Source organism: Pelodiscus sinensis, chromosome 1 (assembly GCF_052426305.1).
Source record: "Pelodiscus sinensis isolate ZL-2025 chromosome 1, ASM5242630v1, whole genome shotgun sequence".
Taxonomy (NCBI): Eukaryota; Metazoa; Chordata; order Testudines; family Trionychidae; genus Pelodiscus; species Pelodiscus sinensis.
The window spans coordinates 165466812-165494336 of NC_143052.1; the positions used below are offsets into that span (position 1 = coordinate 165466812).

A 27525-nucleotide genomic window follows, 5' to 3' on the forward strand; every position below is an offset into this window, starting at 1 on the left:
TTCCTGATGGCTTCACAGGCTTCTTGCATTCATGTACAAACACCTTAGATACGTCGGATCCACAGTTACGAATGGGGCTTTTCTCGTCCCGGAGGACACGGACGGCAGGACCGCCCAGACCCATTGCCCGCATCCTCCGGGGCGAGAAAAGCTGCTCCACGTCTCCCTGGTCTGCTGAACCAGGAAGACGCAGAGCAAAGACGCGGAGGGCTCGGGCAACGGGATAGCCCAGGCGCGTCTGGGCTGTTCTGCTGCCGGCTTCCTCGGAGGCTTTGCAAAGCCTTGGAGGAAGCTGGCAGCGGGACAGCCCAGGTGCACCTGGGCTTTCCCGCTGCCCGAGCCCTCCGCGTCTTTGCTCCGCGTCTCCCTGGTCTGCTGGGGGGGCTCCCCCCCAGCAGACCAGGGAGACACGTAGCAATGACGCAGAGGATGCGGGCGGGACCGCGGCGCATCTCAGTGGTCCTGCCACCCGCATTTCCCTGGTCTGCTGGAAGTGGGGGCGCAGCTAGTGCACCCCCCCCCACCCCCCGCAGCAGACCAGGCTTTTCTCGCCTGGGGTAGAGCAGCTGGCGCTGTGGGGTTGGTCCCGCAGTGCCGCTCCTGGGCAATACTGGGCCAACCTCTCAGCACCCCAGCTGCTCTTCCCCAGGCGTCCTGATTCAGCCGCTGCTGGTCAGTTTCAGCAGTGGCTGACTTAGGTACACCTGGGGCAGAGCAGCTGGGGAGCTGCCAGTTGGTCCCTGCAGTGCCGAGGTGCGATGCTGCGGGGACCTACCTGGCAGCGCCCCTGCTGCTCTGTCCCAGGCATCCAGATTCAGTTGCTGTTGAAACTGATCAGCGGCTGATTCCAAGAAGCCCAGGGCAGAGCAACTCTGCCTCAGGCTTCCTGTAGTCAGCCACTTGTCAGTTTCAGCAGCGGCTGAATCTGGAAGCCAGTTCCGACTTACATACAAATTCAACTTAAGGACAAACCTACAGTCCCTATCTTGTACGTAACCCGGGGACTGCCTGTAGTTTATTGCCCTACCTTCTCCATTCAAATCAGAAGTCCTCTTTTGTTGCTCCTTCCTCCTTGTGTTTTTTTCCCTGTATCCCACTTCACTTGTTATCTCCGGGCTTAGGTCACCGTCCCCCAACAAATCTCGCTTAAAGCCCTCCTCACTACATTTGCAAGCCTGCCCATGAAGATGCTTTTTCCTCTCTTGGTTGGGTGGATCCCATCACTTCCTAGCACTCCTTGTGCCTGGAAGAGAGTCCCATGATCAAGGAAACCAAAGATCTCTCTCCGACACCACTTGCACAACCACACATTTACTTCCATGATTCAACTATTCCTTTCTGGACCTTTTCCTTCAACAGGGAGGTTGGACAAGAACACCACTTGCAACTCAAATTCCTTGATCCTTCTTCCTAGTGCTACGTAATCTGCAGTGACCTGTTCATGGTCATCCTTGGCCGTATCTGTTAGCTCCTACATGGCGAAGCAGGAAGGGGTAGTGATCTGAAGGTTTGATCCGTTTTGGAAGACTCTTGGTCACATCCTGAATTCTAGCTCCTGGTAAGCAGCACACTTGTTGTGATTCCAAATGTGGTTGGCAGATGGATGACTCCGTCCCTCTTAGGGAGTTTCCGACCACTACCACCTGTCTTCAAAGGTTGTTTGAAAGATGGGATTATCACATCATAGCATTGTTGCCATGCAAGTGATTAATCTAAAAGCCAAAAAAGAGCAAACAATAGAGACTTTGAGGCTGATACCCTTTTAAGTACTTTAAATGCTAGATAAAGGTAAACCCTCAGTTATGCTGTGTGAGAAAAATGGGTATTGGTATGCTAAAATGACGGTCAATCTTCAGCAAATTCATTAGACCTTGTAAAAGGGTTAACTTTCCTTCATGAAGCTGAATGTGTAATACATTAAATTAGGAAAGTAATATTAATTTTATAGCTTCTGCAATTTAAATGTATTCTGGTCCAGCCCTTGTAAAACTGCAATAAAGTGTATATATGCACAAGTGCTCTTGTTTAGCAACCAACAGAATTAAAAATATTAGTGCTTCCCCGGTACTTCATTGAAGAGAGAAACCTGCTTTGGAGGCTTAGAATTGTACAGTCAAATATGCTGCTAATTATTTAACCATTAAGTCAACATATTATCATGCCTCTGGGTTTTACAAAAGTCAGATCTCATGTAGCTAGTATAATTACTAGCATCAGAGTCATTTCAGTTAGATAAAGTTCGGGGAAAATAAAACATCTGCTTGCAATTTGGTGGTTAGAAAATATCCTGTATGTTAACAAAGAATATTTTTGGAATAATCTTCAAATTTGAATGCTTTTTCAGGCTGCAGTGTCAGAGTTTGATGACTAATTTGTGTACTTACACAAACATACACAAAAAGTAGCTTCTGAAAATGACAGGCACCATAGGTATTGGTTGAGGACATATATAAATATATGCAAACTTATTCCAGGGGGCTGATTTGATGACTTCTCAAGATCCCTTCCAGCCCTACATTTCTATAATAATAATTGTGACACATTCGTGGGATGCCCAGGACTCACAATCATTTTGTTACCCCCTCACCCGCACACCACTTCCAGTGAGGAGAAGATTTTCTTGTCCTTCACTGTATGTCATTCCTTGACTCACCCAGTGTTTTAGCCACCTAAATAATCTCCTCAAGGCTCTACCAGTCTTTATTTTGCCTTGCAGGTTAACAATAGGTTCACCCAATCCTTTAGCCCCTTTCAAGCATTTTTCTGCAGTATCTAGCCCTTTGCCATGAGCATCCCAAGGCTATGAGCAGATAACTGTTCCCAGAGAGACAGTGGACGCATCAGCTTGTTAGGGTCAACTGAGGATCCGCTCCAACATAACATCAGAGCACTGAGATATATTTATAGTGAAAACAATCACAAGTTTACTGCAAAAGGTGAAAATTAAAGAGAGATTGAATAAGGATAACAACAGAAATGGTTACATATTAAACACTTCCTAAATTCTAAACTTAACATTAACTGTCTAAATTCTTGTTTAAAGTAGTTCATCTCACCTATATATAAAAATGGCCATACTAGGTCAGAGTCAGACCAAAGGTCCAGCTAACCCATTATCTTATCTTCCAACAATGCCTAATGCCAGGGCATGAATAAAAAAATAAATAAAATAAAATTAATGGCGATTGCCTATCTCCTAGAACTGGAAGGGACCTTGAAAGGTCGAGTCAGTCCCCTGACTTCACAGCAGGACAAAGTACCATCCCTGACAAATATTTGCCCCAAATTCCTAAATGGCCTTCACAAGGATTGAACTAACAACCCTGTGTTTAACAGGCCAATGCTCAAAACACTGAGCTATCCCCTTCCCCCCGGTAATCAAGTGATCAACCCCATTACTCAATCCCAGCAAACAGAGGCTCAGGAAACTACCCTACCCATCTTGACTTATTGTCATTGATTAGCCTTTCCTCCATGAATTTATCTAATTCTTTTTTAACCCTGTTATAGTCTTAGTTGTCTGAACATACTTTAGTAAAAAGTTCAACAGATTGACTGTGTTGTGTAAAGAGATACTTCCTTTGGTTTGCTTTAAACCTGCTGCCTAGTAATTTCATTTGATGACCCCTAGTTCTTGTGTTATGAGCCGTATATAACACTTCCTTTTTTACTTTCTCCACAGTCATGATTTATAAACCTCTGTCATGTACCTCAGTCATAAAGTCCCAGTCTTATTATTAATCTCCCCTCATAACGCAAACAGATACTGGTTTTTTCCCCCCAAAGGTACAGAAGGATTTCCTGGCAAAGATGTTCATGCCCTTTTAAAACAGTACCTCAGTGCATCATAGATTAGTCCTTAGACACCAGAAAATGTATTGCCCAAAATCCTAACTAATTTTAATCCAAATTATAGTTCTGAAAAACATGATATCAGTTTGTCATCACCAAAAAAATCCAACGTATGACTGGAATGTTAGGGGGCATCCTTTCTGTTCTTTGTCACCTTACAAATGCATGTGATGTCCTCTTCCTTCCCCACATACTCAGGGACCTGGATCTGCTGTCCTTTTTCCAGGCAACAAGAGTTTCTCCTTCAATTCATTCTAACTTTGTATTCTTATTTATTGATCAATTTCCTAGTAAACCTTTACAAACACATTGATCCTTAATTACTCACTAGCCTCTGGTCTATACTAGGGGATACATTTGAATTAAGATATGCAACTTCAGCTATGTTAACTGCATCGCTTAAATCCCTTCAACTTCCCTTACTGCTCATAGAAGCAAGACTACCACCATCGACAGGAGTGCCTCTCAATTCAAATTAGCGTGTCTTCACTAGACCCACTAATTTGAACTCTGGAAAATCGACTGCGACTGCTTCAGTCTTATCTGTAGTATAGAAGTAGCCTAGCTGAGTAACTAAGTATTGGTTGGATCCATAACTCCTTTTTTTTTTAATAAAAGGAAAATATACATGCTTTATTTAAATTACTGTATCTTTCAAAAATAGTGTATTTTTATGAAATTAAATTTTATTTCAGATTTTTTTAAAAAGGGATTGTTACATTCTTCTTAGTAATTTTTAAAAGGGAATTCCATTGTGTATTTTTTTTCTTCAGCCCTAGAAACTTTTATAATTCACTGTTTCAACAAAAAAGGGCTATTCTCAATTTACTTTTCAATAACCTTTTCAAATCTTAAGCATTGATTTACCTGTGCCAAAACATAGCACTACTCCAAATTTCTCCATTTTTATCTCTTCTTTGCAAGTTTTATTGAGAGGCAATCCTATTCCAGGTTTATCTATATTTCTAGCTCAGATTGGCTCAGATTTTTTCAACATTTGCTGGGATATGTTAGTTTTGAGGTCAGTACTTGCTTTGATTCTGTCTCTTTTCTGTTTGGTTGTATGAGAAGCAATTCAATTCTAGACACATTCTAGGTACAACCAAACCTTTGTTGCTTTACGTTATGATAAGAGAAGGCTGTATACCAAATATAGTGGTACTAGTTCTTCCCATTTAGGAGGAGTCCTTGATCAGACAGGCAGACAAGTTCACTGACGTATAGTAGAATATATCATCTGAAATAAACTTGACCAAAATGTTCTGGTTTCTTTGCTGGATTGTTCTAATGAACAGTATTGCAATATCAAAGACTGCAAAATAGTGAAGAAAACTGTATATATTACTGAAATGATTTGGTTTCTTTCCCCACCTACAGATGAGTTTGTTAACTGAGGTATGTGGTGTTTTTTTTAAATCCTGGGTTGTAATTGTACTCTAATCTTTTAAATCCTTTTTGGAAATAGTTAAGTTTTTAGTAAATACTTAATCAGAAGATGAACTTCTGCCACTTAAATCTGATATTTGCGAACAGAATTTAAGCCTGGACAGGTGTAGAAGTTGAAATGACTTATTTCAGATTCTGATTGTACAGGCAGTCACTGGGTTATGCGGATCTGACTTAAGTTGGATTCGCACTCACGAACGGGGCCTTTCTTGCCCTGGAGGACGCGGGAGGCAGGACCACCCAGACGTGCAGCGGTCCCGCCGCCCGCATCCTCTGGGGCGAGAAAAGCTGCTCCACGTCTCCCTGGCCTGCTGGGGGGGGGGGTGGTGCAGCAGACCAGGCAGACGCGGAGCAAAGCCGTGGAGGACCCAGGCGGCGGGAGCGCGGGAGTTAGTGTGCTCCCCCCCCCCCAGCAGACCAGGCTTTTCTCAGGAAGCCTGTAGTAGAGCAGCTGGGGCGCTGCCGGTTGGTCCCGCAGCGCCACTCTTGGCGCTACTGGACCAACCCGGCAGCACCCCAGCTGCTCTGCCCCAGGCGTCCCCAAATCAGCCGCTGCTGAAACTGACCAGCATCTGACTACTGGAAGCTGAGGCAGAGTTGCTCTGCCCCTGGCTTCCTGGAATCAGCCACTGATCAGTTTCAGCAGCAGCTGACTTGGGGATGCCTGGCGTTCTTAAGTTGAATCTGTATGTAAGTCGGAACTGGCGTCCAGATTCAGCCGCTGTTGAAACTGATCAGCGGCTGATTCCAGGAAGCCTGGGGCAGAGCAACTCTGCCTCGGGCTTCCTGTAGTCAGCGCTGGTCAGTTTCAGCAGCAGCTGAATCTGGACGCCAGTTCCGACTTTCATACAGATTCAACTTAAGAGCAAACCTACAGTCCCTATCTTGTACGTAACCCGGGGACTGCCTGTATATCCATTGATGAAATAAGCCGGCTCTTAATATACTTTTCATGTTGAATTTGGTAATCAGTATTCTGCAGAGTTCAATTACACTGAGTTAGTGAACACTTAGACTATGTCTACACTACAAAGGTTTTGCGCAAAAACCTGGGCAGCATCCACACCTCAAATGAGCTCTTGCACAATTAAATGGGCAGTTAAATGGCAGAACAAGGGCTTTTTCCTCCATAAGTAAATCTTCTTTTCTGAGGCATAACTGCTTTTAGCGCTACAGCAATTACGTAAAAAGGCCAGTGTGGACGCTCCAGAGGAAAAAAGCACAGGTGCTCTGGTGGCCACCAGTGTGGACGCTCTGTTGTGCAAAAGCACATCACTTTTGCGATGTGCTTTGAGGTGTGGATGTGCTCTTGCGAAAGCAGTTTTTGCACAAAACACTAGCGCAAAAGGCTTCTTGCGCAAGTAGCCTATAGTGTAGACGTAGCTTTAAGGTTTTTTAGCATGTGTTATTGTATTATGTCTAAAATGCACTGGTTTTTATTTTAAAGTATCCAGTAACTATGATTGTCCTGATTTACATTTGTCCTTGGGCTTTCTCAATAGGCTTGTAAAATTAACAAAAAATCCTTCTGTGCTCTCTCCTGCTGCTGCTGCTTTTTCTTTTTCCCTTTTCTCTTTTTCCCATTCTGGCACTTTGAGTGCAAAAGGTGGGGGCCTGCAAAGGACTTCAAAAATACTCTGCCACTAAAGGCCTCTGTTTAATCCACCCCATGGTCACAGGTTCCCTGGCCTTGGGTTGGTATTGCTGTCAACACCCAAATGCAAAATCCCCATTGAGAACCCAGGAAGACACGTTTGTGAATTTCTTCTGACGAGGTACCCTCAAGCTCTTTAACCCTCCCTCATTTTTCTTAATGCCTGGATTTACAGTCTTAGGCATGTGCACACACAACCGTGTTATCACAAACTTATTTAAATAACATCAGCACTCACTTCTTGGTTTATCCTTTTTTCTAGCCTTGACAGTTCAGTCTGTATCCATTCAAATTGCTGCTACAAAGATGAATTTCCCTAGCAGATTACCTTGACAGAATCGCCCTTCTCTTCAGATCTTTCTGCTGGCACCCCCTTCTTTATCACATCAAACATAAGCTTATCGGCTGACTGTGAAGGGTCTTACAAGTAATCCCCTCACCAATCATCTCTCATTCACTAACCAGCTGTTGACCCTTCCTTCTATCCCCCCTTTATATTTTTCAAAAAGTGCCTTCTTGCTGTCTTCCATGTTGCTATTCAAGCTTAGAAGGAGCTCCTCATGGAAAGCTACAAAGTGCCCCTGGGAGATATGGAAGTACTATCATCCACATTGTACAGATGAAGGACTACAAGCTTAAAAAAGCCCGAGGTCTCACAGAACATCTGTGTCAGAGGAAATATTTGAGCCCTGACATTCTGAGTCTCACAGTAGCACCCGCATTACCAGAACATATTTCCTCAGGCAAAGATTGTGCGTCTTTGTCATCCGATCTCCAAGTGCACAACTTCTAATTCAGCTCTTCTAAGCATTAAAATGCTTTCTAGCTGCCTCTGTCTGCATGTGATTTTAAACTGCATTATTCTTGCAGCTACTTCTGTCTGCATATTACAAGTCACTATAAAAATGCAAGAGCTAAATTTCATTCCTCAGTATCTAAACCACTGGAAGAATGGGGGTATGAGAAGATAAGAACCTGCACTTCCCACCCTGCAAATCTTAGAGACTTAGTGGTCATTGCATCCCAGTAATGATCACAGTACTATCGGACCCTGGCCTACACCTTTCTTTCTAATGCAAAAGCTGCCCAAGCTCTCTCCTCTCTTGTCTCCACCCCCTCAAGTACTTAATTGTTTGGGTTTCTTCAGTGACTGCGGGAGGGATTGTCAGGCTGTGCAGAAAAGAGGAAAGGTAACAGTAGATGTGGTTTAATGGGGCTTAACTTTATTCCTAAATGTCTGGGAGTACCCAGCAGAGAGAAATTGTGTGGTGTGAGTAATTCCATAATCCTTCACATATTCTTGCTGTTAGCATCCTTCCTTATTACTTGTCCTGGTCTCCAGCCAACCACTGCTGGGACCTTGCCACCCTCACTTGAATGATATTTATGGCGGGGTAGATAGCCAGCCATTGCAGACACGTTGAACCCTCCTGCTCCTCACTTATGCTCTTTTAAAGAATGCCTCTTTTTAAATCCTTTCCTAATCTTTTTATATGATCACGGTATTAATTCCATGTGAAGTACTTGCACTGGGTACAAGGCTTTCACTCCATGGACATTGGGCACAAATATTTCCCTTATATTCTGGTTACGTGTAGAGGCTGGATCAGAATTCCCATGCTGTCTTGGGATGAAGATGCCTCTCTCACTGGTTCTCTAGCCACCCTCAAAGTGGGGAATACACATTCTCTGACATGCTCCACAACGGTCCCTGCAGTCTCTAAATATTTGTAGAGGACCTCATTCTTGTATTGTTATTTTGGTAAAATCATTGTTCCTTATGACCAGAGAACAGAAATGTTTTTCAGTTTTTCTGTCAGGGTAAAGTCTGAATGTGTCAAAATTGGGAAAGGACAAATAATTCCTTAAAATAATATTTATAACAAAAACTTTCATAGTGGAGAAATCTTTGTGAAACTGTATACTTACTTGTTTTAATTTGTCTTTTGTTCTTTTTTTGTTATCTCAATTTGTAATACAGGCAGTCCCCGGGTTACGTACAAAATAGGGACTGTAGGTTTGTTCTTAAGTTGAATCTGTATGTAAGTCGGAACTGGCGTCCAGATTCAGCCGCTGCCGAAACTGACCGCCAGTTCTGAATTACATACAGATTCAACTTAAGAACCCCAAGCGTCCCCAAGTCAGCTGCTGCTGAAACTGATCAGCGGCTGATTCCAGGAAGCCCAGGGCAGAGCAACTCTGCCTCTGGCTTCCTGTAGTCAGCGCTGGTCTGTTTCAGCAGCAGCTGACTTGGGGACGCCTGGGGCAGAGCAGCTGGGGTGCTGCTGGGTTGCTCCAGTAGCGCCGCTCCTTGGCGCTACTGGACCAACCCAGCAGCTCTGCCCTAGGCGTCCTGATTCAGCCGCTGCTGAAACTGACCAGCAGCGGCTGAATCAGGACGCCTGGGGCAGAGCAGCCGGGGTGCTGCAGGGTTGGTCCAGTAGTGCCCAGAGCGGCGCTCGCGGGACCAACCAGCAGCACCCCAGCTGCTCTGCCCCAGGGTCCACAACAAAAGCCTGGTCTGCTGGGGGGGGAGGGGCACACTAGCTGCGCCCCTCCCCCCCCAGCAGACCAGAGATACGGGGAGAAAAGCCACAGCGGCAGTGGGGTGCCACGCCTCTGAGGCTTTGATCTCAGAGCAAAGCCTCAGAAGCGCGGGACCCCGCCGCTGCTGCGGCTTTGCTCCCGGTGCCCCTGGTCTGCTGGAGACGGTCTCCAGCAGACCAGGGGTACCGGGAGTAAAGCCACAGTAGCGGCGGGGTCCTGCGCTTCTGAGGCTTTGCTCTGTAAAGCCTCAGAGGCGTGGGACCATGCCGCGGCTGCGGCTTTGCTCCCGGTGTCTCTGGTCTGCTGGGGACCGTCTCCAGCAGACCAGGGGCACCGGGAGCAAAGCCGCAGCGGTGGCGGGGTCCCGCACCTCTGAGGCTTTGCCAGAGCAAAGCCTCAGAGGCGCGACACCCCGCTGCCACTGCGGCTTTGCTCCCCATGTCCCTGGTCTGCTGGGGGGAGGGGGCGCAGCTAGTGTGCCCCCCCCCGAGCAGAACAGGCTTTTGTTGTGGACCCTGGGGCAGAGCAGCTGGGGTGCTGCCGGTTGGTCCCGCAGCGCCGCTCTGGGCACTACTGGACCAACCCGGCAGCACCCCGGCTGCTCTGCCCCAGGCATCCTGATTCAGCCGCTGCTGGTCAGTTTCAGCAGTGGCTGAATCAGGACGCCTGGGGCAGAGCAGCTGGGGTGCTCCTGGGTTGGTCCAGTAGCGCCGAGGAGCGGCGCTACTGGAGCAACCCAGCAGCACCCCAGCTGCTCTGCCCCAGGCGTCCCCAAGTCAGCCGCTGCTGAAACTGACCAGCGCTGACTACAGGAAGCCTGAGGCAGAGTTGCTCTGCCCTGGGCTTCCTGGAATCAGCTGCTGATCAGTTTCAGCAGCAGCTGACTTGGGGATGCTTGGGGTTCTTAAGTTGAATCTGTATGTAAGTCAGAACTGGCGGTCAGTTTCAGCAGTGGCTGAATCTGGACGCCAGTTCTGACTTACATACAGATTCAACTTAAGAACAAACCTACAGTCCCTATCTTGTACGTAACCCGGGGACTGCCTGTAATAAAATGACCCTTCAGTTACTTGAATGACCAGTCTTTTGTCATTAATTACTTGCCCTCCTCTTTTTATAACAAATTCCCTGCCTCAAAGGCAAATCGGCATGCAGCTTTAAGCAGACCTAAAGTATGAAATCCAGGGTTTCAAACTTTCAGGGCGGGCTATTGCTCCCCTAGCCTCTCATAAATCGTGCCCTTTCCATGAGACTTAACGTCTTCCTTACATACAAAAAAGATAGAAAGAGAAGGCTGGGATTCTCTTCTAATACCATGCACCAATAAACAAGAACAATCTACTAAATCTGGCTCTTGCTAGTTCTGAGCCATGCGTCCGGACTGTTCACGGCCGGCTGCTCTGTGTGCTCGTCCCAGCATCTGGAGGGAGAAGCGCGTGTTGGCGACAGCTCCAGGACCCAGGCATTGGATTTGAGTGAGGGGGAGGGGACTGGGAATGCTTGGCACTGGGGGAGGGAAGGGAAATTGGGTTAGAGCAGGGGGTTGGTGGTGCCTGGCTCTGGGGCTAAGCCCCTTAAACTCAGAGTCTTCATGGATGCAGAATAAGGCAGCCAACACAGGTGTCATATTTAAATTTCAGGGCAAAAAAGTAATCAGCATGTACCTGGTTTACACTGTTTCTCTTTAAAGAAAATTCAGAGGCTATTGTTTGCCAGGCTGAAGCAATTATTCTGAGACATGAGTCTTTCCCTTATTGTTTTTGAACCTCTCATATTTACAGTCTGGGACAGACCTGAATTTTTAGAACTATAGAAAAGCCATAATCCTCATGAATTAAAAAAAAAGATGAAATCATATCAGAGATCAACAAGCTGGAGTGAAACAGACACTGCAAATTGTGCTAATTTACTTATCAGTTCAGTTTAATTTTAAAAAACTCACAGGACATAATTGGGCAGTAGTGTTAAAATTTAAAATACATGGTGAGGATGCACTTTGTGTGAGTGTGAGTGTGAGAGAGAGAATATTATTGTATTTTAAAGGTTGGGTCTTTTTAATTGATTTGTTACTTGCTACTCTGAAGATCTATGGACTGGCTGTGAATGCAAGTAACTAGAGAATTTTTCCAACATGTCCTGTAATTTTATTTTGATCACTAACATTTTGTGTACTATATATATCTATATAAAATAAATATATAATATGTGGCTCTTCGCATTCTATATGCAGTTATTTTGGCTCTTCTCTAACTGGTTGGCCACCCCTGTACTAAATCACAGTGATCATAGTTGATGGCAGTGCATGAGGCATCAGGTAGTGAAGTGCCCAGATCTGGTTTAATTCTAATAATATATCTTATGGTTTTAAATCGCCCAAGAGTGGCAGGCAAGGTCAGGAGGACACATGGTGGGAATAGCACATGGACCAGCAGGAGGGGCTGAGAGACATGTGGGGGGCAAGTGCAGAGATCGTCGGAGCCCTGCCGGGGGGAAGGAGGGTAACTACTAGCCCGCTAGGAGAATTTGAGGACTCGCATTGGCCCCAAGATAAATTGAATTTGAGACCCCTGGTGTATTGGCTTACGATGCAATAATTATGAAACATAATGCTATAAATATAATAGCATCCTAGAGGCTATTTCATCTAGCACAGATGGTACCTTATGCATTATTTTAGAAAGCCAGAATGAAGAGGTAGTTTGAAGCAAGGAACGTTAAGTTGTGGTTAATTTACTAGTCGAGTAGTTGATGGAATTTCTATCGACTACTTGACTAGTCGATAGGCACTTCCTCATTCTTTCTTTGAAATGTACAAGAAGCTCCACTGCACCCCATGCAGCCTGGGGCCAGTGGGAGCTCTTGTGCATTTCAAATTGGCAGTGCAGCATGGAGCCTCCCACTGACCCCAAGCTCCATGCTGCACTGCCGATCTGAAATGCCACACAGCCGGGGTCAGCTGGGGAGTCCCCAGTTGAACCTGGGCTATGTGCAGCATTTGAGCAGAACCCAGGATCATCTGGGGACTCCCCAACTGACTGCAGGTTCTGCACAAGATTTCCTCAGAACCTGGGGTCAGCTGGGGACTCCCCAGCTGATCCTGGGTTCCAGGAAATGCTGCTCTGGGGCATGGGATCATCTAGGGAGACCCCAACTGATGCTGGGCTCTGCACGTGGCAGCGCAACACAGCTGATCCCAGGATCAGCTGTGCAGTGCTGCTGCTTTGAAATGCTGAGGCAGCGTTCAAAGGGGCAGTGCTGCACAGCTGATCGGGGCTCAGCTGTGCGGTGCTGCCCTTTGAAGTACCCTCTGCTCTCCCCCTTTACTGTCTGTATCTGATAGAGGCAGCAGGGGGAGGGGAATTGACTAGTCGACTGACTATCTGATAAGTATTTGCTTATCATCTAGTTGACTAGTCCTTAACATCCTTAGTTTGAAGATATGACATGAACATTTCCTCCTGATGAGAGGAGCACGTCAGTCATAAGACTTTTTTTTTCCAGCTTTCTGTCTCAGAAATGGTAGACAGGGGCAGGGTGGGAGACTGGGAATTTTTTAATCTTGTGAGTTTTACTCGTATTGTTTTTCTGTTGAATGACTGAGTGGATCAGAGCTGTTTGCTCAAAGGAGGTTTGGTAGTATCTTTTATTGGACAAACTTCTGTTGGTGGAAGTTACAAGCTTTCTAGTTCCACCGAATTCTTCAGGTTTGGACAAAGAATCAGAGTATCTGAGCTAAACTCAAGAGGGACCGATTGCTAAGCAGACGGGGCAAGACAGGGGGGAGGCAGTCATTTGAAATGAAGCGGTCAATATTGGGTTAAATTGTTATGTACAACAGATAAAGAAGTGGGAAATTAAAGATCCTAAAATTAAGGTTATAAATGGTACACTGATGGGGAACGGGGAGGGGTGAATGGTCCTTGAGCAGGAGACTTATGAAGTGGATATTACTCTTCTGTTGTATTAGAACATTCATATGCATGGGTATTGATCCTTCTCATAAGGAGAAACTGGCTGGAAAGAATTGTAACAAATGTATAGGCACCTACCAGGTAATTTTTAGCCATCAAGAGCAATGCTGATAGAAGATCTCCACACCAGCCAGTCTATCCTCAGTTTCCCCATAAAAGCCAGTCTCAGGACCCTTTGATAGCCCACAAGAGGTATAGCAGGTGTGGGGAACCTTCTTTTGGGTCAGGGGCCACTGACCCACAGAAATATCAGTCAGGGGATGCACACAAGTGAGAAACAAATAAACAAAAAACTCACCCCTCATCAGCATGATCCCCCAATGCTGGTAGCAGCCCTGAGGGGACAGATCCAGGCAAGCCAAGTGCTGTGTCCAGTCCTCGGGTCTTAGGTTCATCATCCCTGCAGTATAGGGTGAAGCACCAGAACGCAAGACTATGGTCTGGTGTTAAACAACATATGTGTTCCTCCCTGAAAGATACTTAAAATATTCTTTTCCCAACACTTCTGAAAATAGGGTTGCCAGATGGTTTAACCAAAAATACCATACCACCCCCCACAAAAAAAACTAAGGGGGGACCAAAGTTGTTGAGCAAAAAAAAAGGACCCCCAACAGTTGAGCAAAAAAAAATACAAAAAAAAAGCATGGCCCCTTTAAGACTTTTGGGGCTTTTTTTTTTTGCCGGGGGCCATCTTGTTTTCTTACTCTGTGCTGAAAGAGAGCTCCCCTTCAGAACCAGGTAAGCTGGGGGGGGAGGGGAGAGGGAGGAAGGGGAACTTTGGGGAGGGGGCTGAAGGGAGTCAGGGAGGGACCTGGGGGCTGAGTGTGTGTAGGGTTACCAGGTGTCTGGTATTTTCACCTCCTGGCAGGGAGAAAAAATTCTGAAAATACTGGACATTTTAGGTTTCCGGTATTTTCTGATATTTTTTTTACCAGACAGAAGGCAAAAATACCAGACTGTCTGGGTCAATACTGGACAACTGGCAACCCTAGAAAATTAAATTCAATTAAAGCAGCTGCAATAATTTAATCTTACCCAGCTTAATAACCTATGTATGTATTCCAGTATTTCTCGTGAATTGGGTTTTTCTTATACCTTTGGTAGCTTATTTAATAGAAGATTTCTCAATAGCATTGTTGGTTTGGGGCCTAATGGGTTCCAATGCAAATAATCAAAGCTGGAAAACAAAGCTCAACAAGTCTGATTTCAGTAAGTCATCTGGAGTGGTTCACAGCCATGAGTGCTTACCTGAGGACACATTGGCATATCTGCCTTGCTTTTGACTAATTTGTGGTATATTCTATAATTAGATTTAACCAACCTAGTAACAAATGAGAACTTTTGGATCACTGTAGCAGTCTTACCATTGAGTCAGTTCCCCTGGGCTTTCTTATCTATTTTACCACCCAGGCATGCTGAACTTATTGACAAATGGTCATTTATCATATCAGAAATAGCAAAATATTCAGATTGTTCCCAGTCCCAAAGACCTTTCTCTTCTGCAGATCAATTTGTACCTTAGATTTCACACCAAAAACTATGCAAGCAGCTAAACTAAGAATTTGTTGTTAAAGAAAAAAAGAAATGGGCTATTTAAAGCTCGAACAGGCAGCATATATAAAAACAAATGAGTTCACTGTATGATTCCAAAAGGTGACAGAGATGTAGTAATCTGTCAGCAAGAAATGACTTTTTTAAGACTAACTCACCCTGAGGATCTCTGCCTAGTTCTTTCTTCGCTCCAGCCTCCCTCAAAAGTCCAAACAGCAAAGATGAAAACACGTGGTTACAAGCCTAACACCTACCCTGACCTATGCTAACAGACAGGTGAACTGGTCTGGTTTCCACCTATAAACTTGTCAGTGTTCAGCTGATGCTTACAGATTTAGCAAAAGCTGGCACCTACAGTAGTTTACCATCATCCCAATTGCCATAATGAGAGGAATGTGATAGGGTGCTAGTCTGGGATTTAAATGTGCTAGTGTGCTAGACTGGATTCATCAGAGACTTCCTGTGTGAACTTTGGCCAGTCATTTCGTATCTGTGTTTCAGTTGCCCATCTATAAATATGTCCCTGTCTCACAAAGGTGTTGTATTTATTCCCATGTTGAAGACTATAAGGAGTTCCATTGCTTCAGTAATGGGAACCATAGAAACACCTTCTGTGGATAATGACCTACCCAACTTTTTCTCTATACTGACAGGTAGAACTAGCATACATAACTCATGCTTCTACACTGTGTGATGTTACCAGAGATTTGTATACAATAGTTACCTGTAATGCTGACAAAAAACCACCTGTAAATCGCTCAGAGCTGTTTGTCTCTTCATGGTTGTCCTGCCTGCCCAGAGTACTGAGACCAGTGATTCTTTCGTTTAGTTAATGTACCTGAATGTTGAGCCAAATAGAGAATTAATACTCTGATTACTATGTAGTCTGCATCTAGTGTTCAGAGCAAAGGAGGATGTATTGGAAATGCATTGAACATATTGTATTTAAGAAATAAACCCACCAATGATAATGAATAATGGTTTTTTCTGGTTTTACAGCTTGCAGACCAGGATTCTATAAAGCATTTGCTGGAAATATCAAGTGTTCCAAGTGCCCTCCACACAGTTTAACATACATAGAAGCAACTTCCGTCTGCCAATGTGAAAAAGGTTACTTCAGAGCTGAGAAAGATCCGCCAACTATGGCATGTACCAGTAAGTCTGATTTGTACCAGTGTTTTGAAATTTCCATTATTGTCATCTTATTTATTTGCACATAATAAAAATGGCATCTCTGAATTCCAATATTGTGACCTGTGTCCCCAAAAGTAAAGTAAGGAGAATGATTTCCTCAGTCACAAATCAAACAGTGGGGTTCTCTTCAATCTTAATGCTCCTAAAATTATTGGAAAAAAGTTTCCTGACTTAAAGAACTTTTTTGGGGAGCAGTTGGTTTGTTGTTTTTCATTACACAATGTAATTTCTTCCCACAGACAAATAACAAGGTTGAAGCATGAATACCAATATTTATTTCATCTATTAAAAATGGCTTAGTATAAAAATCTTCAAATCTTCAAAACACTGAGGACACATAAAATAGAAGACAAAATTTGTTGTACTTATTCCTTTCTTTCCTGTGGCATAAATAACAATAACAATCAAACAAACATCCAAAAAGCTAGGCATAAAATCTTAACTATCCAAAAAATCCTAAAATGGAAAGGGGAAGGAAGAAGTATCCAGTCATACAAAGGAGCAGTTAAACCCTGTAGCATTGCCACTTCTTTCAAAAGACAATTAAATCTTTTTATACAGCTGTGATAATAAAAATTATTTAGCCTTTTCAAAATTTAAACAAAATCCTGTAATGTTTAAAGGAAACAAAACTGATACATGAAAACCTACAGGCAGAAATTCTGATCGCAGAAAGACATTTTTCTTTTCATTGGATCAATTTGCTCCTGTCTACAGACAATGTAAAATATAAATTTTCTTGTCAGATACTAAAATGGTTCCCTGGATTATTCAATGTTGGTTCATTATTCACCTATGTTAATTTGTTGGTCCCAAAGTAACAATATTTGAGAGCACAGAATTACTGACAGAGCGTACTATTTAGCTATAAAATGTTATTACTTTATTAAATAAAGACAAGTTTGGCTTGACTTGGCAAAATTTTCTAAGAACGCAAATTCTATGTGCAATAATGCTTTATCTACATTTCATACGCCAGTAATGATCTGATTCTTTCAAACTGCGTTTGTGCTACAATCAGCTTATCAAGATAATCTGTGAATTTTCAGTACATTCAACATTAAGTGTACAAAAAGCCTACTTTTTTTAAAAAAAAGCTAACCTCACAAACAGAGCTATGTTGTAAACTTCAAACAAGTTAGCATTCAATTATTGTGAAATAGAATCAGTTTTAGTATAAACTTTAATATATTAGAGGAGAGGGAGAGATGGTTGAGTTTTGAATGTTGCATTCTTATCAAGAAGGTAACATTTCTGGATATGGTGAGTTGCAGTCAGTCAGAGCAAGAAAATAATTAAGAGAAACATTTTGATATCTGCATATGAGAAGATCAAAGTAAAAGAGGACAAGGACAGAACTGAGAACAGAACTTCTCCAATGTTAGAGGAATATCCATTACCAGTCAGAAAAATTGGATGAATTGGATAATGGAGAATATAATAAAGGAATGTACTTGATAATCCAGCATGCTGTGCCAGATGACCAAGAAGAATATCATGCTTAACCATATTAAATGGTCACTATTCACATAAAGTTCAACATATCACTAGGCTTTAAAAAAAGATCTTTTTTTTTTTAAGGGTTAAAGGCATTAATGCTTAAATTAAGTATGTGAGTCCGAACACCTCTCTAATTATACCATGCTTACATAATTTTAAACACAGCAAGCAAGGGATGTGAAAATGTAACCTCATAAATGGTTAGCCAACGAGCCTCGCTCATCGGATAACATTAACAGTTACACACAGGTTCCGGTTACGAATGGGGAGCTGACTCAAAAGCTGACTGCCCACACACACTGGTTACTAGGGAGACAGCTCCTTCCCTGCATGCAGCCGTACATCTTAACATTCCTATTGTCCATAGTTCTGTAGGATAACACCGTTTCTCTTAAAGCTTCAAAATGAAAACAAAACAAATATTTTTTTTTTATTTATAATGCCTATACTCTTATATTCCTTCTCTGACACATTTTATTATATATACAGGCAGTCCCCGGGTTACGTGGGTCTGACTTAAGTCGGACCCCTAGATACGAATGGAAGGGGAGGGGGCCCGCTAGTGCGGGGTGCCTCCCCCACTGTAGCCGCCTCCGGCAGCACGGGGGGCACTTCCCCCAGCAGACCTGGGAGACGCGGAGCTAGCAGCCCTCCCCCCCCACCCAGCAGACCAGGAAGATGCGGAGGACCTGCCGCCCGTGTCCTCCGCGGCAAGAAAAGCCGCTCTGCGTCTCCCTGGTCTGCTGGGGGGGGGGGGAGCGCAGCTAGTGCACCTCCCCCCACAGCAGACCATGCTTTTCTCGCCGATGCCTGGGGTAGAGCAGCTGGGGGCTGCCGGGTTGGTCCCCGCAGCGCCACACCTCGGTGCTGCGGGGACCTACCCGGCAGCGCCCCAGCTGCTCTGTCCCAGGCGTCCAGATTCAGCTGCTGTTGAAACTGATCAGTGGCTGATTCCAGGAAGCCCGGGGCAGAGCAGCTCTGCCTCAGGCTTCCTGTAGTCAGCCGCTGGTCAGTTTCAGCAGCGGCTGACTTGGGAGCAGCTGGGGTGCTGCCGGGTTGGTCCAGTAGCGCCGAGGAGCGGCGCTGCGGGACCAACCCAGCAGCACCCCAGCTGCTCTGCCCCAGGCGTGTTCGATTCAGCCGCTGCTGGTCAGTTTCAACAGCGGCTGAATCTGGACGCCAGTTCCGACTTACATACAAATTCAACTTAGGAACAAATCTACAGTCCCTATCTTGTACGTAACCCGGGAACTGCCTGTAATGATAATACCGTGTGCACACTTGTGCTTTTCATTTCTGGATCTCCAAAGCGCTTCAAAAACCAGAATTAATGAAGATGCACAATATCCCTCTGAGATGGTATCAGTCCCATTTTATAAGTAGGTAAATAATCATAGAGTTTAGAGGAAGAATAAGTAACAAAGAGAGGAATAGAACCCACCATTGTTAGCACACGGTCTCTTGTTCTAATAATTAGGCAACACCATTTTACTGGTTTATTCATTTAACTTGGGGCTCAGTATCAACTAGCACTACTTGTATGTATGTATGTATTAGTTATTGCAGTGATGGGCTCAAGGCACAAAATTCTAGTGCTAATTCTGAGTATTCCGGAAATCCAAGGGTGAAATCCTTTCCTCCAGTGAGCGTTTTACTGGTGACTTCAGTGGTGCCAGAATTTAGAATGTATTCTGATCCAATACGTTGCATAGTTTAGGGCCAAGAACAGTTTTTAATTGTGGACAAACAGGCTGATCTCTTGAATTGTGGATACTGGGGAAGGGAAACGCTAACTTCTGAATACTATTAGATCCTGATTCCAGTTATCTCCTCCTTGGTCTACAGCAGTGGCCTCCAACCTTTTAGTGCCCAGGATCACTTTTTTTTTTTTTTTTTTTTTTTAAATTGAAGGGCAGCCCAGGGTCTACCCTGCCTCTTCCCTAAGGCCCAACTGCTTTCTCAAAGCTCTGCCCCACTCGCTCTATCCCTCTTCTCTTGTCATCCACTTCCATTGAGCTGGGAGAAGTGTGGGGGGGGAGGGGTGCTGCAGTTTAGACATAGTCTAAGTGTCTGAAATCTCAGCAGGGCTATGAGGTGAAATCCACTCTACTCTATAACCCGTGATCAGTTGGTGGGGTACTGTTCAGGCCCCTCCATGCCCTATGTGATTGATGATACAGCCTGCATATTGGAATAGCTTCTGCAAGCATTCCTCCATCTGAGTAGTATAAGGTATTGTGACCATGATAAATCCTTGTAAATTTATGTTTATGGCTGCCATCTGTAGCCTTTTGTGCCAGGCTATACGTGGCTAATGCAGAGAGACCCATGCTGCCCTTTGTAATGTTTAAATGATTTCAGCAGACTTCCCTTTCATGATGTCTTTCATTCAAACAGAAGTAAAACAGTACTTTCTTATGTAGATAGTATCTGATATTTAGTATTAACAATAATTGACTTTATTATACATAATCAAAAAAGCCATGATGTTTACTGAAAGGAGAGGGTGCAATAAATCCTTCATTTTCACCAGTCTATTTGTTTCCCTTAAAAACCACCACACAATATAAGGAAATCCCTAAGAGCTTTGCACACAGATGTCTGCATAAGGGTTATTGCTGCCAATTTTTTTAAGGTGTCAAATAATCTTTGTATAATTTATAAATGATAACAAAGCAATCATACTGCATTCATAAAAGCCCAGTGACACCTAATTTAGCTGAATCTGAGGATTAGAATTAATTGTCTCTTTTTTTTTTTTTTTTTTTTTTTTTGGTCCAAGTTCTAAATCTTAGTAAATGATTCACTGCATGTCATTACAGCTTAATATTTGCATGAAATCACAGTTTAGCTGGCATAATTTAACGGCAATTAAAAACTATTTAATCATCATGCAAATTGGCACGAGGGCCCTTGAGTATGAAGGGTGTCTTTTTTTTAAAATCTGCAGACGGACAGTTATTTACTTTGACACCCTCAACATTTTCTTTCTATTTGTGGAAACGCATATACTCAGTAATTCATTTTTTCTATTATAAGTAAGTAAAAGCCCCTCACCCTGAATATATCAGTTCTTAGTACAAAATTACAACACAACAACAAAAGTCAAATAATCTTAACTATATTATTCATTCCTGTACTGAGATCATCTATAGAGGATGACAGAAAACTGGTGGAAAATTAACATAAAGCCAAAGAGATATGAAAGCAGTTCTCCCCCCCCACCCCCTGCCCCATGGATTCACTTTAATTACTTTGTCTTGACCTGCCAAATCCAGTCAAGTATTGCATTGAAACTGAACTATGATAATCATCATATTTATCTCTTATGTAGTGCTACATCCAACCCACTTTACAAACATTGGCTCTAGTCCTTCAAATAATTACATGAATGCTTAGATCTAAATGCATGAGTATTCCTATTGACTTTAATGGGTGTAAAATTAAATACATATGTAAGCATGACCAAGGATGCTAAGACTAATCCTGTGTTTCCCGCACACCTAAAACTCTCCATTCACCTCAACAAGAGGACTTTCTTAGGTCCATTAATTATTTAATCCTCACAACATATCTCCTGGATAGATTGGCATTACTTCAGAGAATCATAGAATACTAGGACTGGAAGGAACCTCGAGAGGTCATCGACTCCAGTGTCCTGCCCTGGATCAAATACTATCTAGACCATCCCTGACAGACATTTATCGAACGTACTCTTAAATATCTCCAGAGATGGAGATTCCACAACCTTCCTGGGCAATTTATTCCAGTGTTTGACTACCCTGACAGTTAGGAACTTTTTCCTAATGTCCAACCTAAACCTCCCTTGCTGCAGTTTAAGCCCATTGCTGCTTGTTCTATCCTTAGAGGCCAAGATGAACAAGTTTTCTCCCTCCTCCTTATGATACCCTTTTAGATATCTGAAAACTGCTATCATGTTCCCCCTCAATCTTCTCTTTTCTAAACTAAACAAACCCAATTCTTTCAGCCTTCCTTTATAGGTCATGTTCTCTAGACCTTTAATCATTCTTGTTGCTCTTCTCTGGATCCTCTCCAATTCTTCCACATCTTTCTTAAAATGCGGTGCCCAGAACTCGACACAATATTCCAACTGAGCCCTAACCAGCGCAGAGTAGAGTGGAAGAATGACTTCTTCTCTCTTGCTCACAACACACCTGTTAATGCATCCCAGAATCATGTTTGCTTTCTTTGCAACAGCATCACACTGCTGACTCTCATTTAGCTTGTGATCCACTATAACCCCTAGATTCCTTTCTGCCGTACTCCTTCCTAGATAGTCACTTCCCATTCTGTATGTGTGAAACTGATTGTTCCTTCCTAAGTGGAGCACTTTGCATTTGTCTTTATTAAACTTCATCCTGTTTACCTCAGACCATTTCTCAAATTTGTCCAGATCATTTTGAATTATGACCCTATCCTCCAGAGCAGTTGCAATCCCTCCCAGCTTGGTATCATCTGCAGACTTAATAAGTGTACTTTTTATGCCAATATCTAAATCGTTGATGAAAATATTGAAGAGAGCCGGTCCCAAAACAGACCCCTGCGGAACCCCACTTGTTTTACCTTTCCAGCATGATTGAGAACCATTAATAACTACTCTCTGACTACGGCTATCCAGTCAATTATGCACCAACCTTCTAGTAGGTCCATCTAAGTTGTATTTGCCTAGTTTATTGATAAGAATATCATGTGAGACCATATCAAACTCCTTACTAAAGTATAGGTATACCACATCCACCGCTTCTCCTTTATCCACAAGACTCGTTATCCTATCAAAGACAGCTATCAGATTGGTTTGACATGATTTGTCCTTTACAAATCCATGCTGGCTGTTCCCTATCACCTTGCCACCCTCAAAGTGTTTACAGATGATTTCCTTAATTACTTGCTCCATTCTCTTCCCTGGCACAGAAGTTAAACTAACTGGTCTGTAGTTTCCTGGGTTGTTCTTATTTCCCTTTTTATAAGTGGGCACTATATTTGCCCTTTTCCAATCTTCTGGAATCTCTCCTGTCTCCCATGCTTTTCCAAAGATGATAGCTAGAGGCTCAGATACCTCCTCTATCAGCTCCTTGAGTATTCTATGATGCATTTCATCAGGCCCTGGTGACTTGCAGGCATCTAACTTTTCTAGGTGGTTTTTAACTTGTTCTTTTTTTATTTTATCTTCTAAACCTACCCCCTTCCCACTAGGATTCACTATGTTAGGCATTCCTTCATCAGACTTCTCAGTGAAGACTGAAGCAACGAAGTCATTAAGTATCTCTTCCATTTCCAAGTTTCCTGTTATTGTTTCTCCCTCCTCACTGAGCAGTGGGCCTACCCTGTCCTTGGTCTTCCTCTTGCTTTTAATGTATTTATAAAAAGTTTTCCTGTTTCCCTTTATTCCTATAGCTAGTTTGAGCTCATTCTGTGCCTTTGCCTTTCTAATTTTGCCCCTACATTCCTGTGTTGATGGCCTATATTCATCCTTTGTAATTTGTCCCAATTTCCATTTTTTTATAGGACTCCTTTTTTATTTTTAGATCATGCAAGATCTCGTGGTTAAGCCAAGGCTCTCTTTTGCCATATTTTCTATCTTTCCTACACAGCAGAACAGCTTGCTTTTGGGCCCTTAACCATGTCCCTTTGAAAAACTGCCAACTCTCCTCGTTTGTTTTTCCCCTCAGTCTTGATTCCCATGGAACATTACCTATCAGCTCTCTGAGCTTACCAAAATCCACCTTCCTGAAATCCATTGTCTCTATTTTGCTGTTCTCCCTGCTACCTTAGAATTCCTTAGAATTGTGAACTCTCTGATATCATGATCACTTTCACCCATGCTGACTTCCACTTTCAAATTCTCAACCAGTTCCTCCCTATTTGTTAAGATCAAATCTAGAACAGCTTCCCCCGGAAGTTTTTTCAACCTTCTGAAATAAAAAGTTGTTTCCAATGCAGTTCCAAGAATGTATTGGATAGTCTGTGCCCCGCTGTGTTATTTTCCCAACATATATCTGGATAGTTGAAGTCCCCCATCACCACCAAATCTTGGGCTTTGGAAGATATTGTTAGTTGTTTTTAAAAAAGCCTCATCCACTTCTTCCACCTGGGTAGGTGCTCTGTAGTAGAGTCCTAGCATGACATCACCCTTGTTTTTTGCCCCTGTTAACCTAACCCAGAGAATCTCAACACATCCTTCTCCTTGTCCATCTCCAGCTCAGTCCAAGTATATACATTTTTAAAATATAAGGCAACACCTTCTCCCTTTTTTCCCCTGTCTATCTTTGCTAAGCAAGCTGTACCCTTCCATACAAACATTCCAATCATGTGTATTATCCCATCAAGTTTCTGTGATGCCAACAATGTCATAGTTGTACTTCTTTATTAGCACTTCCAGTTCTTCCTGCTTATTACCCATACTTCTCGCATTTGTATATAGGCATCTAAGATAGTGACTTGACCTTGCCTCCCAGTTTTGCCCTAACCCTCCTTTCTCTCTGCCATTGTAGCCCACGCTCCCTTCCATTTCTGACCCATCTCCCAGGTCTCCATGTTCTCCACTTACCCATGGGCTTTGCTCATCTGTCCCCCTGTTTAAAGCTCTCCTCACTAGGCTAGCCAGTCTGTGTCCAAATAAGGTCTTCCCCCTCCTCGAAAAGTGAACACCATCTCTGTCTAGCAGTCCTTTGTGGAATAGCATCCTGTGGTCAAGGAAGCCAAATCCCTCCTCGCAACACCATCCTTGCAGCCAGGCATTCATCTCCAGGATGAACCTGTCTCTGCCTGGGCCCCACCTTCGACAGGAAGGATTGAAGAGAATACCACTTACGCTCCAAACTCCTTCATCCCTTCAATATGTTTCAAAGCATTTTCAGTCTACGGCCAGGAAAGCACAATGAGCTTTGTGTGGGTGGACCCAGTATGTGTGTGTCTGTATTTCAGTTCAATGTGGATGTTGGCCCATCTACTCCGAGCTCATTACAGGATCAGAGCGAAAAGCCCCTTATCCTGCAAACAATTACACATGTGAATTTCTTTACATGTGATTCCCATTGGAATCAGTGGAACTATTTGCATATATAAAATAATTTGCAAACAGGCGTTTGCAGAATCTGAGCCCAATGGTGGAAGATGCAGAGAGAATGAAAACTCAGCAGTATCCTTCTCTTTCTGTTGTATAAGCAGAAGAAGGGGGGGGGGAACCAGGGAAAGTGTTGTAGTACTGTCCCAGCGGCTCCCACTTGAGATCTCCCCCTCTCTGCCAGAAGGGAAGGTGGAATGTAGCTAGCATAGTGAGCTTTTATCCTTTGAAACACTATCCAATAACATCAGCTGTTCCATAACTTATAAGGTATAACAGTTTCCATGAGAAAGTGAACATCTGCAAAATGTTGCCATGCCTCTCAATGTCAGAGAGATACTGTGCTTATTTCCTCCTGTTAATGTAGAGAAATACTGCTTTATCTCACATTCTATATTGTGATAGCTGTTGATAAATGCTGGATTTTTTTAGCTGTGACACTAGTCATTTTTCTCTATTAAAATAAACATAAATTATTGTTGAACTGTGAATCATTGCAACATTTTATTTCATCACTAAGATTTAGGAGCCTGATTTATAAATGAAGAATTTGAAGTGCTGACATAAGTCTCACACACCATATTTTCATTTCTAAGGTCAAAATTCCCATTTAGGCGCTTTCTTTGGACAACTTTCCTTCTCCCCATTTTGGAAATTGCAGAACTCAGGGCTTTAAAAAAATTTTTTTAAATGCTTGGTAGTTTGTTTGTTTTTTATTTGGCTATATAAGTTGTTGAAAAGGAGACTATAGTATCTTAGTTCTTCGGACTCCTGCCAGGAACTCTGTGCACCATTCAATATGTTGCATGCAATGTATTTTATATTAGAATTATTTGGGATGTTTTGTAAATGTACTGTAGGATCTTTAAATCTGCTTCATGATTTCTAAAGCAATAAATTCTTTGGCTCAACTCGGTTTAAATGATATTGCATCAGAACTTTGTAGCCAAGCTTTACTGGCAGGTTGTATAAATCATGAAAAGCTATAGAAGTGTAACTGTGGGGAATGATAAATCATAAGTCATCTATAACTTCTCAGAGCCTTGCCAATGATCCACTACTCAACCAAAGTGCACACTGATTTTATTTTGAGAACTGTAAATATAATACTTAGTGAGCCTCTTGCGGGAGTAAGCGGGAGAGGAACAAAGATTGTCAGTTGGAGCTTATGCGCTCCTCTGATGTATTTTAGGAACTAGGCCTTGAGGCTTTGCATTTTGACAGATCTCCTCCACGTCTCATTCGGAATTCTTCTGTGGCCATGTTTTGTTTTGTGGAAAGCACACACAATGTAGTGATTTGGTGAAATACACAAAAAGAGTAAAGAGAGGGATTTAATTAAAATTCTTGTAGCAAGGTCTAGTGTCTGCTTTTCTTCCATTCCTGTGCTGTCCTTGGCTTCAAATATTTAGGAGATGGGCTTCTGCCATGGTTTTACATTAGTCTCTCTAGGGCTAAGTCCCACGTTCATGTACATACATTCACAGTAGCTCTCATCGAGCTTGTATTTGTATAAATAGCAGGGTGGCTGCACTGGCATGGGTAGTGGCACAGCTGAGCCGTGCTGAGTACAGACTTGCTGGTGCTGCTCAGCTGTGCCTCTGATGCCCTCTGCCCATGATAGTGTGGCTACACGGCTAATTTACACTCATGCTTGCTCAATGACTGCTAGCACAACTATGTGCACACAAATAGGGAAATGACTACCCTACTTCATAGTGTAGACATTGCCTGATGCTATTGGTCTAAGATGACAGTAGCAGTGTTCAGTTCATGTTGGCCACATGGAAAATAATGCATGGTCTATTTACATGCAGTGGACCAGTTTGCAATTCGCCTACAAGGTCAAATGGAACACAGGGGCTATGTCTAGACTACATCCCTCTTTTGAAAGAAGGATGTAAATTAGACATATTGAAATTGCAGATGAAGCCAGGATTTGAATTTCCTGCACTTCGTTTGCATAATCGTGTCACGGAGTTCTTTCAAAAAAGGCTATTCGAAAGTGAAACTGTGGTCTAGACACAGTTCTTCCAAAAAGAAAAACCTTTTTTGAAAGATCCTGTAATGAGTTTCGAAAAAGGCTTTTCTTTTCAGAAGAACTGCGTCTAGACCATGGTTTCACTTTCGAAATAGCCTTTTTCAAAAGAACACTGTGATGCGATTATGCAAATGAAGCATGGGAAATTCAAATGCTGGCTTCATTTGCAATTTTGATATGTCTAATTTACATCCCTCTTTCAAAAGAGGGACATAGTTTAGACATACCCAGGGTTCTACACAGAATCTCCATTTTAAAAAAACTACTACCTTTTCCTGAACTAGAGTGCCTCTTGCCTTCGTTCTCAATTCATTCACTAAATCTGATCTTGTTTGCACCATGGAGAGGTAGGTGCTGGTGAGGTGGCTACTGGTCTATCTTGTGCTACTCAATCTAAGATCTTCCCTGAAGTGATTAAGATGCATCTTTTCTTCTGTCTCTGTACCTCCACCTTTTTGCTCTTCCCTACCCAATTCAAACTCTTAGGCAGTGTTAATTGGAAAGAATAATTTATTTTTGTCTCCCTGTTGTGGGGAGAGTGTGCCTCATCCCTTCTTAGGACCGGCTCAGGGCAATGATGGCCCACAGCTGAATCTATACAACCATCCCTTGTCTTGGGGTAGATTAGCCTAAGGTAGAAGTCAATATTGGAAGCCCTCTCTCAGGGCTGTGTGGCCGAGTGGCC

The 27525-nt window shown here is 43.2% G+C and overlaps 1 protein-coding gene across 1 annotated transcript in view; it reads left to right on the top strand.

The window, feature by feature from the left end:
* The window catches only part of EPHA6 (EPH receptor A6), an 815765-nt gene that overhangs the window by 419069 nt on the left and 369171 nt on the right, over positions 1-27525 (top strand). The window contains exon 4 of the mRNA XM_075908927.2: positions 16021-16176. Within this exon, the coding sequence (XP_075765042.2) occupies positions 16021-16176 (156 nt within the window). The remainder of the gene's footprint in view (positions 1-16020; positions 16177-27525) is intronic.